This window comes from Typopeltis vanoorti, chromosome 8 (genome assembly GCF_054136105.1).
Source record: "Typopeltis vanoorti isolate ZY-2024b chromosome 8, IOZ_Tvanoo_1.0, whole genome shotgun sequence".
Classification (NCBI taxonomy): domain Eukaryota; kingdom Metazoa; phylum Arthropoda; class Arachnida; order Uropygi; family Thelyphonidae; genus Typopeltis; species Typopeltis vanoorti.
The window spans coordinates 90,308,117-90,323,613 of NC_143556.1; the positions used below are offsets into that span (position 1 = coordinate 90,308,117).

At 36.3% G+C, this 15,497-nt stretch overlaps 1 protein-coding gene across 7 annotated transcripts in view; it reads right to left on the reverse strand.

Annotated features, from left to right (window-relative positions):
* The window catches only part of LOC150104186 (uncharacterized), a 712,768-nt gene that overhangs the window by 440,605 nt on the left and 256,666 nt on the right, over positions 1 to 15,497 (reverse strand). For all 7 annotated transcript variants that reach the window (XM_090396809.1, XM_090396815.1, XM_090396810.1 and 4 more), the window contains one exon: positions 5,307 to 5,366. In XM_090396809.1, coding sequence (XP_090252935.1) covers positions 5,307 to 5,366 — 60 coding nt within the window. The remainder of the gene's footprint in view (positions 1 to 5,306; positions 5,367 to 15,497) is intronic.

The window sequence follows — 15,497 nt, forward strand, 5'->3', positions numbered from 1 at the left end:
CTTTATTCCAAGAGTTACAACAATAAATCATAGAGGGAACAGATAAATTAAAATCTAAAGCAAGAACTACATAAAAATAAAATATTGTGGAACTAATATCAGAAGAAATGTGGTAACCGGATACATGCACAGTATAAATAATAAGCCAGATGAGTGATAGTTGTGGTGAGGATGGTAAAATCAGACTATGAAAAGAAGTTAGCTGAGTAGGTCAAAGAAAATCCAAGAGAATTCTTTTGTGTTGAGTAAAAAGAAGAAGAATGACCAAAGAGGGATTTGCAAATATGGATGCAAAGGGAAGTGTCAAATGCACAGGAAATAACTGCATTATTGAGTAATCACAGTGATAAGATTTATTTACATTTCAGACAGACTCATTAATTCACTCCAAGCCAAAGGAGAACTAGATCAAAAGACAGAGGTGAATGAGGCAGAAGTATTAAAGATATTGTAAGAACTGCTGAAGGAACATGCAAGATAATTAGTAATGCTTCTAACTTCAGTATTCGACTTGAATCCCAACATGAGGCAATTGCTACTAAGGGGAAGGAGAACAAGATAATTCCATTATATAAAGGTGGAGGGACATGAAACAACTATTTATAGGTCAATCAGCATCTCCAGAATAGTTCATTCAGCTAGCTGTTGGAGAGGCTGATTAAGAATTACATCCAGAAATGGTTAAATAGCAGTGAGATCATCTATAATGGGCAGCATGGGTCTGTTTTGGCAATCAACTGATGTTTTATAACAGAGTGACAGTAGAGTTGGATAAAGGGAATGGATATACCAGATACTTCTGGATTTCAGGTATTTGATGGGATTCTGCATACTCAATGGAATGGGTGATGCATAAGCGAGCCACACTGACAAAGTGGTTAAGTAATAAGATTACTTCAGTGTTGAAGGGAGGATGATGCACAATATATTCCTACAAAGTTTTGCAGCATTTGGATCACTTTTCGAGGAATAGCGTGCTCAGATGTCATCTGGATTCCATGTATATGAGGTATCAGATGAAACAACCTGATGATGGATAACCAAGATGCTATCTGACCTGTGAAATTTTGCATATGAAGAGAAGCTGAAGAAAATAAAATAAATAATGCAGGAAAGTTTGAGAAGAGAGAAGATACGATAAGGGAATCTCACAAGAGGGGCAGATACAAAGGAAAGTTTGTAGCTCAGGGTATGTGGGTGAGAAATTGAGGATATACTAGGTCATACTTTATACTTTTATTAAAAATTCCACTCATTTCAAAATTTTAATCCAAAATTTAGTTTTAAATAATAATGATATCATGGTGAGCTTTGATCAAGGCTCTTTATTTACCAATATTTAACTTTCTGTCACTTCAGCTTAACTAAAAAATGCCCCCCCCCCACACCAATCATTGATCTTTTTAGTTTGCCATTCATACTAACTACTGGCATAAATAGACAGAGGAGATAGCCATGGGCTCTTTCCCCTATAACCAATATCTATATGGAACATTCTGAAAAACATGCCCTCCACAATACCATTCACAGACCTTCTATTTGGCTAGGATATACTGATGATGTGTCCTCTCTTGGGCCACATTTTATTCCATTTCGTATGGTGATTCAATGGCCGTGAGCCACATTGCTCTGACACATTAGACTCCTCCTCCACCCCAGAACCCAGTTCATGTCTTTGCAATGGCACCCTTTCTTTCTTTATTTCTCAGTTTACAGAAAACCTATCCACAAAGAAAGATGCATACATAAACTTTCCCGCCATCCATCTCCTCACAACAATATGGTGTTATCAAAACTCTGTCAACACAACCTCTGTTCCATGCAGGCTTCCCTTTCAGTTGAACTCTCCTTTATCTGTCAGACCTTCATAGTTACAATACCAAAAAAAAAGATAAACTGGTCGTTCCTTCCATCTCTTTACATCCCTCTAAACAAGTAGACTAAAGTAATGCTATTCCCTATATCTGGATCACATCAGAAAAAAATAGCCAGATAAAGCTAGCTGTCTTCATCTGCTCTCCTAAGGATCTTCTCTACTCCCCCCCTCTCTATTCCAGGTGTTTACAAGGTTCCTTGTTGTAAATTATCTTATGGTCAAGCTGGGAGATCCACCAACATGATTGGATGGGAGATCTACCAACATCAGCTAGATGTGACTGACATAACTATGGTCAGTCATGTCTAGCTGATTATGCATTGGATACCTCAAACAGAATAATATAGCGGGGAAAAAAGAAAAAAGCTTATCATGTTTCACTGAAGAAAATATAAACTTGAAAAACTTTTCTTGGAATCATCAGCATATACAAAAAAATAAACTAATCTTAATAAATATGGTCTGTGTTAAACTTCCAAAGATTTGGAAAACCAATTCTGAGGCTTCTCACCCAACAGCACTAACTTAGGTACCCTTCACAGGACTTTAAGATTTTAACCTTTTTTCCACTTACTGTTTTTGAAAGTTACTTTTATGTATGTGTTATTACAATTTCAACATTGCATTCCTGAAGATGTCTCTGTGACAGATACAAAATATAGGATCCATTAAACATGTTTAATTATTTCTCTGTCTTGTACTCACTCCATTAAATCTAATGAGTTTAAACCAGCATATAAGTATAAATACTCAACAGTTATAGCAGAATCTGATTAAAGATGAAGTCAGAAAGTATGCAAGTGTAAAAATAATCATAATTTAAAATTACGAATCTTTTTACAATTGTTTCTCTATTCCAATATTAGTTTTGGTTTCATAACACGTATGACAGCACTTGCGATGTGTCCGTTATTGATATGTTAAAAGGAAATATAAACCATCTGAGATTTCATGTACTTACTAGATTCCGAAAGTTTGTAATAATTGCAATCTTCTTTATTATATTTCATATTTATTAAGTGTTGAGATATTTGTCATTCTTTGTGAAGACATTCTCTTTAAGCTAACGAAGACAACGTGTCAACCATTACTATGTAACTTCTCACTTGCCATTTACATGAAGTGTGCATGCTCAGAGGAGATTGATGAGTGATTGACAGCTGACAGAGAGTGTGTTCAGTATCTGGGTAAAAACAAGTAAAGAGAAAATGAAAATTTGAGAATGGAAACCAGAGAATTTTGTTCTTAGGAAGTTTTTAAGAAAACATGACAGTTGGGCGAATATGAGTAGAAGATTCTGGAAAGGAATCATAGCACCGTCAATCTTTAAACTGGAAGAGTTGAGACTGTCAACAAGTGTTTAGTAAATAAAAGATTTTTGAGTATAAAGCCTTCGTAGTTCAAGCCGATACAGACAAAGCCCATTGGTTGGAAAGACCTGAGTTCGATTCATATCAGTAACGTGAGGAACCTTTATCTGGTCTCTTTCAACAAAAGGTGAGTCAGCCAGTCTCATACAAAGGTAGGGGGGTTTTTTCACCTGGAAACTCAGGTTTTTTTGTCCCTCAGAACAGGCAAACTGCTCCCATGAACACATGCATCTACAGACATAGTACACGCTGGGAGGCATAGAGCCAACCACCTTATCCTCAAGTTATGGTTGCAAAGTGCAAAAATAGTTGGAAGGGCATAGCTTAAGCACCTGTTAGGACCACTGATGGATGAATGGATTTGAGTTGATGATCTAATTTAATGTTCGGAGAAACACTGAATGGAAAGTTTCATCTTCTGTCTTAAGGATGATGGTTCTCTTTATTATTCTATTGGAAAATGCAATGGAATTAGTGAATGTGAAACTGCAAAGTGTAACAAGAAAAGCTCTACTTAGATATGTTATTTATGAAATAGTACAAAAAATTGTTTTTCTCTGGTAAAGAACTGGTGATTTTGCATCATGCTGAATTGTGAGAGGTAAGAATATTTGTATTCCAGTGAGGCAGAGAAGATGATTGGAGCAAGTGTATGCTAAACGAGAAAAAAAAAAAAAAAAAAAAGATCCCATAGAACAGAAGTAAATTTTATATTTTCAGAAAAGACCTAACAAAGAAACTGCTTCTAATGAACATTTGTTGTGAAAACAATGTGTTTAGTCTGTTATACATGATTAAGTATATGCTAAACAAACCAGTAATAGAGTGAGTCAGAGAATTAATAATTTTATTCTTTTAAGATAAAGAGATCTCTAAAGTGTAGACTTATTTTAGATGGCCTTGGATCCAGTTAGTTTTGTGGTTATTTAATTTTATTTAAAATGCATATAACTTTTTAGTTTCATTAAATGTATATAACTTTTATTTGGTTATGAGTTGGCAATTTTCTGGATTTTACAAGACATAGAGTTAAAAGTCATTGTACCAATTGGAATGAACTCTTGTGTAATTACTTAACATTTGGAATAAGTTGCTAGTGGGAACTCTGAGTGCATCTTCAGTGAATGTTTTTTGAGAAAAGGCAATTATTTAAGCAGTGTGCAACATGAGAGAGGCCTTCCCTTATGAATCGCTGGAGAAAGAAGTAAATTGATTACTAAATTAATACCCCTACTGCTGATCATCAGAAAATTTTATGCAAACCCAACTATGTATTTTATTCCTCACCCAATCTTTCCAATACCTCCACTGCAAATGCAGATATACAAACCGATCTATAAATGGAAGCATATGTTTTAACAAGACTCTTTACAGTAGTGCTATTTTACCCTCCTTAAACTCCTAAGGGACGCTGCAAGAGTCTCATTAACCAACCAGTTGAAGGGAATAATCAAATTTTTTTTAATGCAAAAAATTATACAAAGTTTAGCAATAACATACAATATGCAGAACCATAGCGTTTACTATGACCTCCACTCACTTCTCATTAGTTTGCTATTGTATTTCCTTTGTATTTCTCACACGGTGAAAGAGATTATCATGGATGTGAGGTGTAATTAGCAAATACAGTGATCTCTCAATTATCCAATCTTCAAATAAACAAACCTTCAATTAACTGAATAATAAATAGGCTGGTCTATCAAATGACAAAATTATAGTAATATGTAAATGTACCTTCAGTTATACAATCCTTCATATAAAACAGCATACTGCTCTTCTACTGTGGTTGGATAATTAACAGATTAATTATCTAAGCTATAATTACCTTGCAAAGTCAAAATAACAATAGACATTCTAAATTTTAGAAAGGAAGCAGTTAATGACTTCCCATTAGGTATAATAGAATACAACAGCTTTCATAAATACTTATAAATTGCTTAATCTACATCACAGTGAAAAGGAGAGAAGAGGGGGAAGAATATGTTGCATCACGATAATGAAAGCATTATAAATATTAGAGCACTAGCAAAGTATGCTAATTAAATCCCAAAAATGTCTACCTCCTGGTGTTGGTTAAAAAGTTCCTTTTTCTTGGTCAGGGTTTCGATATTGATTTGAGCCTAAAAATACAATTAAACTAATTAAATATGATTACAAAAGTAGTAAATAGCAATTCTTAAGAGAGAAAACAGTATGAAACCTTTTTAAAATATATTATGCTTAACAGAGCTTTTGAAAATGTATGCTTGACTCATTCGCTTTATTATTATTATTACTACTACTACGACAAAAAGATTAACTCACTCCAGTCATTCAGATTTGTGCAAGAATGCTCCAGATAACTTTCTTTTGGCTAATTATTTGTGGATTTTATGTGTAAAAGTTGCTGTAATTGGTGCTTGCAGTGCTCATAGTACATGCACTTGTTTGAGTTTATGCATAAAATATTTAAACTCAGAACCAGGTATACTGACCAGAAGAGAAAGCAAGAGAGAGGAGCTTGTCTATGCCTAAGTAGAATTTTGATTTTAGTCATTTTGTGAGATGTGTAATTATGTATTAGATTATGTCAATAAGTTATGTATTTTTAAGGATGATGGAAGAAGAGTGTGTGTGTGTGGTGTGATTTGAATGCAGAATTGATGGGTGTAAAGTATCAGTGACTGAGGGTGAAAGCAGCAGAAATGTAATGAGAAGAATGAGTGCTCATATGACAGTGAAGAGATATATAGTTAACCCTCGTATAACACGAATGTTAGGTTTCACAGAAATCCCGCGTTATATAAATCATGTTATGCGAGATTCAGATCACATAGAAAAGTAGGGTTATGTTCTGAAATCGTTTTTTTAATTATATAAACAACGACATATCAACAAAAAATATTTTTATTTAATTCAGGTAAGTTAAGAAAACACAAACTATAAAACAAATAGTATAAACTTATAAAAATATAAATTGTACGTAAACTTCATTGCCCATAATGCATAAATGTTTTAGGCAAAATAAAATAAAGTGCATATTTTAATCATCATCACTGCCTTCAAAACTAACATTTCGTAGATGTTCTTTATTTACGAGTGGTCGGATGTCATCATCACTTGAAATCTCTTGGACATCATTTGTATAATTCTCATTGCATACCACTATGCTGCAATTTTTTATTAAGTTCATAACATGGAGCTAAACAAATATCCAATTGTCTCGTGAATTTCCCGGAGCACTCCATTGAGGGCTCATTATCCATAAAATAACTTCCTAACTTTCTTGCCAAGACCAATCCCTCTGCTAATTTATTTAAACTGAATTCTTTAATGGATTTATGACAATCAATCTTTGGCAGAACTTTCCCTGCCATTTGGTTCGACGCCATCTATTAATTGAATCAGTTTCTCCTCATTTAAATCTATTTACCCATCAATTAATTCACTAATTTCATTTTCAACCATATCGCAAAAGCCCTCTAAGTGGCCATTACTATTAAAATAAAATTTTTACTTAAAGAAGCATTACGTATTGTATGTAACTCACCAGAAAATAAAGTGCTCAGCTTGAGATTAATACACTTATGATTTTTAATGTTTCCTGGCAGAAAACTAAGATAATTTTCAACAAAAAACACTTTATACGGTAAACAATTGATGTTCATGTGTGCCCCTAATATTGTGGAATCATGATCATCGCTAGAGGGCTACACAGTGTGCAGTGTTTGTAGAGAGCTCCTGAAAAGATGTGTTATTTTGAATAATAACTGCAATATTGCTTGAATCTTACGTAGTATTGTTTACTTTTCATATCCTAGCATGTCTGTGTGATTTTTGTGTGTTTTTGGCATTATTTTCAATTAGTCTTTTGATAAGATATGACAGAGCATGCACATGACACGAATAAGAAAGAAAACAATGCCGTCCAAATTGCCATCTTTGTTCAAAAATTTTAACATAAGGGAGTTTATTCAGTGTAACTTCTGCGAAATGTATGCTTTGCAGAGAGGATGGTTGGAGTTTGGTTAGATAATGATAGTGGAGTGAATGCGTGCAGAAAGTGTAAGGAAAGTGAGGATTTTAAGTGTGTTTCAGGTCGCAAGAGTGATTCGTTGTTGAAAGTCAGAATGTGGAAAATAGTGGTGTGATAGGAATACATGATGAGGTGCCAGATAGCTTTGAGAGCGGCATTTAAAGTGAGAATGAAGGTAAAAATACAGAACGAGTGAATGGTTTAACGGATAATAAAAATGATGAGTTAGTTGCAATGAATGAGATCACATGGTTGCGTGAAGTGATGCACAGGGCAAAGCGGCAGGTAGAGTGTTTGCAAAATTGTTTACTAAGTGTATCAGCTAATAAAAGGCAAAAGTGTGATAAGAAAAATAAGAGTATGATCGTGAGTTTAAGAAAAATGAGGGAGCGAGTGTTGTACGGAGATTCTATAGTAAGAGGTGTAATAGATGAGTGTGTGTTAAAATCATACTTACCGGGTGCAAAAATTAAGGATGTAAGCAAGTCTATCAGAGTGCAAAAGCAGAGGGTGAAAGAATTGATAGTAGTAGAAACAGGAACGAATTATTTGAAAGGAGACAAAATGGCTATGAGAAAGGATTTGAAGAAATTACTTGAGGTAGCAAAAGAGAAGAGTGAGAGAGTTAGGATAGTGAGTCTGTTACCACGGTATGACAGAGAAGAGATGAGAAGGAGGGCCATAATTGCAAATGAATCTCTGCACAGGTTATGCAGGAAGAGTGGTGTGGAGTTTGTGGATGTGTGGAGTGAGTTTGATGGGCGAAAGGATTTATATAAGATGGATGGTTTACATTTGAATGGATTTGGTGTGCGGAGACTTGAAAAAGTGTTGTTGAATGAAGTGGAAGTTCAGAATCAGGGAAACTAGAGTTATTAAGGGGGGGGGGGGAAGTAGATATGCAGACTTTAGGGAAGCAGTTGAGTGTATGAATGTGTATAATATGCCCGAGCAAGTACGAAGGACAACAAATCAGAATGGGATAGTTAGTATAAGGCATCAAAATAGGGGTGGGACTAACGGGCTTCTGCACTTCATGTATACTAATGCCAGGAGTATTAGTAACAAGAAGATAGAATTTTTGCCTTGATTGGCTCTTCCCGGTCACAGGCTATTGGCATTAGTGAAATATGGCTGACAGAAGATGATATAGCTAGTGGAACTGAATGTGAGGGGGGTATAGTGTGTTCAGGAGGGACAGGGAGAATAAAATGGGGGAAGGAGTGTTATTAATGATAGCTGATGAACTGCAGCCAAGGAGAATAGAAGTTGAACTGCATGATAGAGAAAAGAGCACATTTGAGGCTATTTGGTGTATGAGATTGAGGTTAACAGAACAAAATATACAATTGGGTGTTGCTATACACCAGGTGATGGAATAGATGGTGGAGATAGTATGCATAAGCAAATAGAAGCAATGAGTGGAAGAAGGGTAATTATTATGAGGGATTTCAACTATGGTAACATTGATTGGAAGGAGGAGAGGACATATCGGAGGAAGGAATTGGATTTTTATGCAATTATTAAGGGATAACTATCTGCAACAGCATGTAATGGAAAATTTCAGAGGTCAGAGAGTGCTTGACCTAGTAATTGCATCTAAGAATTTAGCTGTAACAAATATGACCACGTTGCCACCAATTGGTTAGAGTGATCATTGGGTCTTGACTTGGGAGATGGCTAAATGCGTGGAATTTTCAATTAAGACAGGGTACATGTGTAATTACCAAGCTGGTAAGTATGACAAGCTTAGGAGTTTGCTTGGTTTGGTGCCATGGCATGTAAAACTGCAAGGGCTAGATGTTGATAGTGCATGGGAGGTGATTAAGGAGTATTTGCAGGAGGCAATGGCTGACTATATACCTAAAGTCAGAATAGTAAATCAAGTAGGGGTTAAATGGATGAATAACACCATTAAGCTTGAGCTGAAAAAAAATAAACAACTGTGGAGAGAATTTAAGGAGAAAAGTGACCTGTAGGCACATGAACGGTATAAAGCATAGGCCAGAAGGGTAACGAGTGTGTTAAGAAAAGCAAAAGTGGATTATGAAAGAAAATTAGCCATGCAAGCAAACGAGAATCCCAAACAGTATTTTCGATATGTTGCAAGTAAAAGAAAAAATGTATATGGCAGAATGATTTTAAAGAATGCAGATGGTAGGGAGGTAATCGAATCAGTTGATATAGTGGAATTACTGAGCGAGCACTTTGCAAGAGTATATCATCCAGGTGGTGACATTGCAGGAATGAAGGAACCAACAGCTTATACGGGAATGGTGGTGAATGAAGTGGAGATGAATAGTCTATTACAAAATCTCAATGTCAATACAACTGTGGGATGGATAGTATACCAGCTCGTGTCGTACATGAAGTCGCTAAAGAATTGTCAGTGGCCTTGACCATTTTGTTTAATTTGAATCTCGGGTCTGGGTTAGTCCTGAGGGGGATGGAAAGAGGGGAAAATAGTTCCACTGCCTAAAGGATCCAAGACTCCTGTTGTAAATTACTGATCAATCAGCATATCAGGAATCGTTGTCAAGGTCTTGGAGAAAATAGTCAAGAGGAGAATACAGGAATGGATAGATGAAAATGGGATACTGCATGGTTTTGTGAAGGGTAGATCATGCCTCAGGAACTTGTTCATGTTTTATAACACAGTGACGGCTGAACTGGATAAAGGTAATGGGTTTACAGTGATCCAATTGGACCTTGCTAAGGCCTTTGACAGGATACCACATGGAATTCTAATCAGTAAACTGCAGCATATGGGGATGGATATAGGGTTGTGAGATGGATAGGAGGGTGGCTGATGGGGAGATACCAGAGAGTGGTTTATTCAGGAGTAGAGCCCAAAAGACGGCCTGTGACTAGTGCTGTGCCACAGGGTTCAGTTCTTGGACCACTACTGTTTAATTTGTTCATTAATGATATAGGAAAGGATCTGAGAGGAACTGTTCATTTGTTTGCTGATGATGCAAAGTTGGGTAGGGCAAAAGTGAATGCACAGGATGTCGAAATTTTGCAGGATGATTTGGATAGTTTGGAGGGCTGGGATAAGGAGAATGGATGTCAATTTAATGTGGCAAAATGTAAGGTTATGCATTTTGGGGTGAAAAGATTAGCAGCAGTATACCACAATGGTGGAACTGTGCTTTAGGAGATTGACGAGGTCAGAGATTTGGGAGTGTTGGTGGATAGAGAATTGAAGTTTAGAGGGGCACATCGCAAAAGTGGCTAAATCAGCTCATCAAATCACTTGGTTGTTGAAAAATACTTTGACGAGCAGAGACAAAGAGGTTATTGTTCATCTGTATTAAGCCTTGATAAGACCCCACCCAGACTACTGTGCCCAAATTTGGGCACCAGGGTTTCTTCTTGATGGGGAGGAGGTGGAGAGGATCTAGAGACGAGTGACCAAGATGATAGCAGGTCTATGGAATGAACCTTATGAGAACAGGTTGAAGATTTGTGGATTGCAGAAATTAGTCGATAGGGCGGAAAAGGGATGATATGATTGAGACATTCAAATTACTAAAGGGTTTCTATAATATTAATTCAGAAGATATTTTTTGAGAATAGGACTGGTGGTGGACTAGGGGTCATCCATGGAAGCTGGGCTAGAGTGTGGTTAGCAAGGGTGTTAGAGCTAGGTTTTTTATTTGGAGAGTGGTGAATAAGTGGAATAAGCTGCCAGGTGGGTGCCATGACTGTAAATGAGTTCAAGGTGAAGTATGATAGATACTGTGTGAATGTTGAATAGTTGTTCTTGACATGATGTTAGGGCCTCCCTCAATGAGTCTAAGGACTCCTTGGAGTTGCCCCTACTACTACTAATACTACTAATATAAATTCGCTACTTATAGCTACATGCGCAATATAAGCAGATGCAAATTTAATGAAGATAAAATTTGATTTTTAAGTCACAATGAAAAACATCTGAAAAGATAATGGGTTACTACAATTTGCAGATCGCATTGTTTAAGTACCACGTTATACGAGGGTTACCTGTACTGTGAAAGAACAGCAAACATGTAAGAAAGTTATACAAAAGCGAGTGAGTGATGTGAAGAAAGAAGAGATCAATTATGGTATAAATGACATTGAAGAATGTAATGAGACAGAAGAAGATATGAAACAAAGTGGACTGGCAGAAGAACAAATGAAGAATGGTAATGAAACTAGCATAAAAGATATCGACACAAGTGAGGATATCAGAAAAGAAATGGTAAGGATGAGGAATGAATTCAGGTTTATGAAAGTGAGATAAGATATTTAGAGATGAGATTGACATTGCAAGTGTAAGAAGAAAGGTGTCAGTGGCAGACGTGTCAAATATGAATGATTTCAGTGGAATGGTGAATGGAACTTTATGGGGATTCCAGTAAAGGATGTGAGAATGGAACAAGTGTCAAAAGTACGCTTAAGAGTAGCAACAACAGGAAGAGTGAATGAGGAAAGAAGAGAAGTGCAGAAAAGTTGACTGTGCAGGTTGAAACAAACGATTTGCAATGAAGTGTGAATGAGGTTGCACAGGATTTGCCAGTGTTACTAAAGACAGTAAAGAGGAAGAGTGTGAGAGGGAGAATTGTGAAAGTATTACCAAGGCATAGTAGAGAGCTGAGAGGAAGGGCAATATTCACAAATGGCAAGATAGCTAGAACGTGCTGGAACAGAGTCCATGAGTTTCTGGATATATAGGATAAAAAGACGGTATGAGAAAACTGTATGCTGCAGACAGTTTGCATTTGAGGAGAGTGACAGTGTTAAGTTTGGTGGATTGGAGATGACAGGAGGGAAAGTGTGTAATCAGTCAAGGAAATGAAAACTAAGCGATTGGAAGTTTTTCCACTTGGTTTAAAATTAAAGATACCAAGAAATTATATACTTGGTTTAATCCTTTATCCAAGTGTAAGCAAACAAAGTTTGTGCCTGAAGTATTTTCAGAACTGGGGCAACTCGTGGTGGTATGACTTCACATCACTTGCTTTAGTATCCCATAATGCAAAGCACATCTCCTTGCAGACATGTATAATGCTGTGCATTATGGCAGTGCTTCCCGAACTTCTGGATGTCAGGGCCCCCTTTGCAAAAATTAAAATATTTCACGGCTCCCTTCAAAAAAAAAATCGTAATAGGGAGATATATGATCATCATCATCATCATCAAATTCCTGCCATGTACCCTCAAGGGGTGTACAGGATATGACAGTACTACATGAAAAAATTACATCATTACTAACTTCCTATCTACAATTTTCCTCCAAATCAGTCTGTTACTTGTCAAGACTCCAACATTATCAGATCTTATATTTCTATCGTCTAAGGAACTTTGTACCGTATCAATCCACCTATATCTTGGTCTTCCTCTGGGTCGTTTTCCTGTCAACCTGGCAGAGAACACTTGTTTTGTTAATCTTTCCTCTCTCATTCTATTTAAGTGACCATACCACCTGAGATTAGCTCTGCTAATGCATTCCTGGATGCTGACAAAGTCAAGTTCTTTCCTAATATCCTCATTTTTAATATGATATTGCCATTGATGCCATCTGTTCACACCTATAATCTTTCTCAGGACTCTCATATCTGCGGTCTCTAGTCTTTGGTCAAGTGTTTTACTTCTGACCCAGCTCTCAGATCCATAAGTTAAAACTGGTTTGAACACTGTCTTGTATACAGCTAATTTAGTGTTCCGACTAATTTCTCTCTTATTCCATATTAATTTATTCAATTGACTTCCCACCATACCAGCTTTGCTGATTCTGTTGTCTATTTCTATATTTAATTTACCATCTTCAGTAAAAATCGTGCCTAAGTAGCTGAAATGTTTTGCTTGTTCCACAGGTTCTCCATTCACAACACAGTTGACATTTTCAATGATTCTGCCTATTTTCATTGTCTTTGTCTTTTTATTGCTGACCTTCATACCATATCTATTACAACAGCTATTCAATTTAGTCAGAGAATCTTGCAGACTTGTAGCGGATTTATTTAGAAGTATAACATCATCCGCATAAAGCAAAGAGCTGACATTAACATCTCCAATTTTGATATCAGGTTTAATATCACTTTCCTTCATAATGTGATCCATATAGATAATGAATAACAGAGGGGATAATGTACATCCTTGTCTCACACCAGATTTAACATTAAACCATCTTCCTGTACTTCCTTCAATTCTAACTGCTGACTTACAACTCAAATAAAGACTAAGTATTGCTTGATATAATGCCCCATTGACACCATATAACTGCAGCTTATTGAATAGCTTCTCTCTTGGCACCTTGTCATATGCCTTTTCCAAATCGACAAAGCTTAAATACAGATCTTTGTTATATTCCCATGCTTTCTCGACTATTTGTCGTAAAGTGAAGATCTAATCCTGACAACCTCTGTTTGGCCTGAATCCAGCTTGTTCTTCAACAAGCTTTTCTTCCACAATTCTTCTCAACCGTTTCTCAAGTATACTTGCATAGATCTTGCCAGGAACACTCAGTAGGGAAATACCTCTGTAATTCTCACATTCAGTTTTATTTCCCTTTTTATATATGGGTACTATGAGAGCTCTACTCCAATCATCGGGAATTCGTCCCTCTGTCCAGGCTTTCTGAACTATGCAGTGCAGCCACTGTAAGACTTTTATACCACCATACTTCAGCATTTCTGGTCGAATATCATCTACTCCTGCTGCCTTTCCACATTTCAAGCCTTTGATGGCTTTTTCTACTTCAAGTATGGATATGTATTCCTGACTGCATGCCTGGTCAGTGTTTTTTTTATCACTGTGCTGTCATCACTGCTTGTTTCATTTAGCAGTTTTTCAAAGTAATTACTCCATACTTCAAGGATATCTTTTTCTCCCATTTTCATGTCACCTTTATCATCTCTAACTCCTTTTACAGCACTCTTTCCTCCATTCCTAAGCTTCTTCAACAACCTCCAGAATATTTTGCCACCTTCTTGATATTTATTTTCTATATTCTTGCCAAAGTCCTCCCATGACTTTTGTTTAGCTAGTTTTACACGCTGTTTAGCTTTCTTACATTTGTCTCTGTATTCTGTAAGAGTAAAAGCTGACCTTATTTGCCAGGAACTTTTGATATGCTTTTTTCTTTTCCTTCACTGCCTCTTTAACTTCCTGTGTCCACCAGGGAGTTCTGATTTTTTATCCTTGCACACAACCTCACCACATGCCTCTCTGGCAGAATCAATCAATGTTTTCTTCAGAGTTTGCCACTGAATCTCCAAGGTTTGATTCCTGTTCTGAAACTCTTTCATTTTCTTTTCAATAATCTTTCTGTTTTTTAGTCTACAGTTCACATCTGAGAGCTGCTCAACTTTTATTCGCTTTAAAACTTTCTTACATGGGGGTGCTTAAGGGTCAAAGCTGTATAACTGAGAGGAGACCTCCACATAGCCTTTAAAGGAATGCGGAGAACTGACCAGGGCTTCTGACCTAATGTCCAATCCTCACCTTCTCGTGGTGCACCCTGTTGGGTACTTGGATACTGAACGAACGAGGATGGGCTGGCAATTTGGGATTTAGCCGACCAAATTGTATTCTTATTGGTTAAACCAAAATAAAAAATGATGGTACAACATGAAAAAATAGGGAGATATAATATTTATTGTATTTATATTCAATACAAAACATATACAGCAAATATTGCAAAAATCAAATGCATATATTACATTTTTTGCCTCTTACTGTTTGGTTCTGAAGACGATACAGGCTGTTCTGGTAAAATATGAAATACTGTCCTTTTTTTTTTGGAATCTGTTTCTGCTTCTTTTGATTGTTCATGGGATTTTTATTTTTTTTATCAGCCACTTATCCATCTCAGGGTTAAATTTTTTTAACGTAGAATAGATCAAATAATATCACCACTTACCGATACTGGCACACCACAGACTGATAACATGAAATTAGCGAATATTACCTGAATAAGGGAATCCCCGGACTAGGAACATTTTTCTCTTTTGTGACTTTTCTCCCTTTACGGTAATTAAGCCTAACGCAAAACAGACAGCAAAGGCAGGTTATTAAAACGTGCATATGATTGGTGCAGTATTAAGAAAAGATTGCGCAACCGAAAGATAAAAGCATAGCTGACAATTGAGTTGAAATGCTAACTCTCTTCAACCGAATTCCATATGTGAAACTGCCATAACATTCACTATATATATATATATATATATATATATTACTTAGTTTTAACACGTTTACAAATTTTAACGTT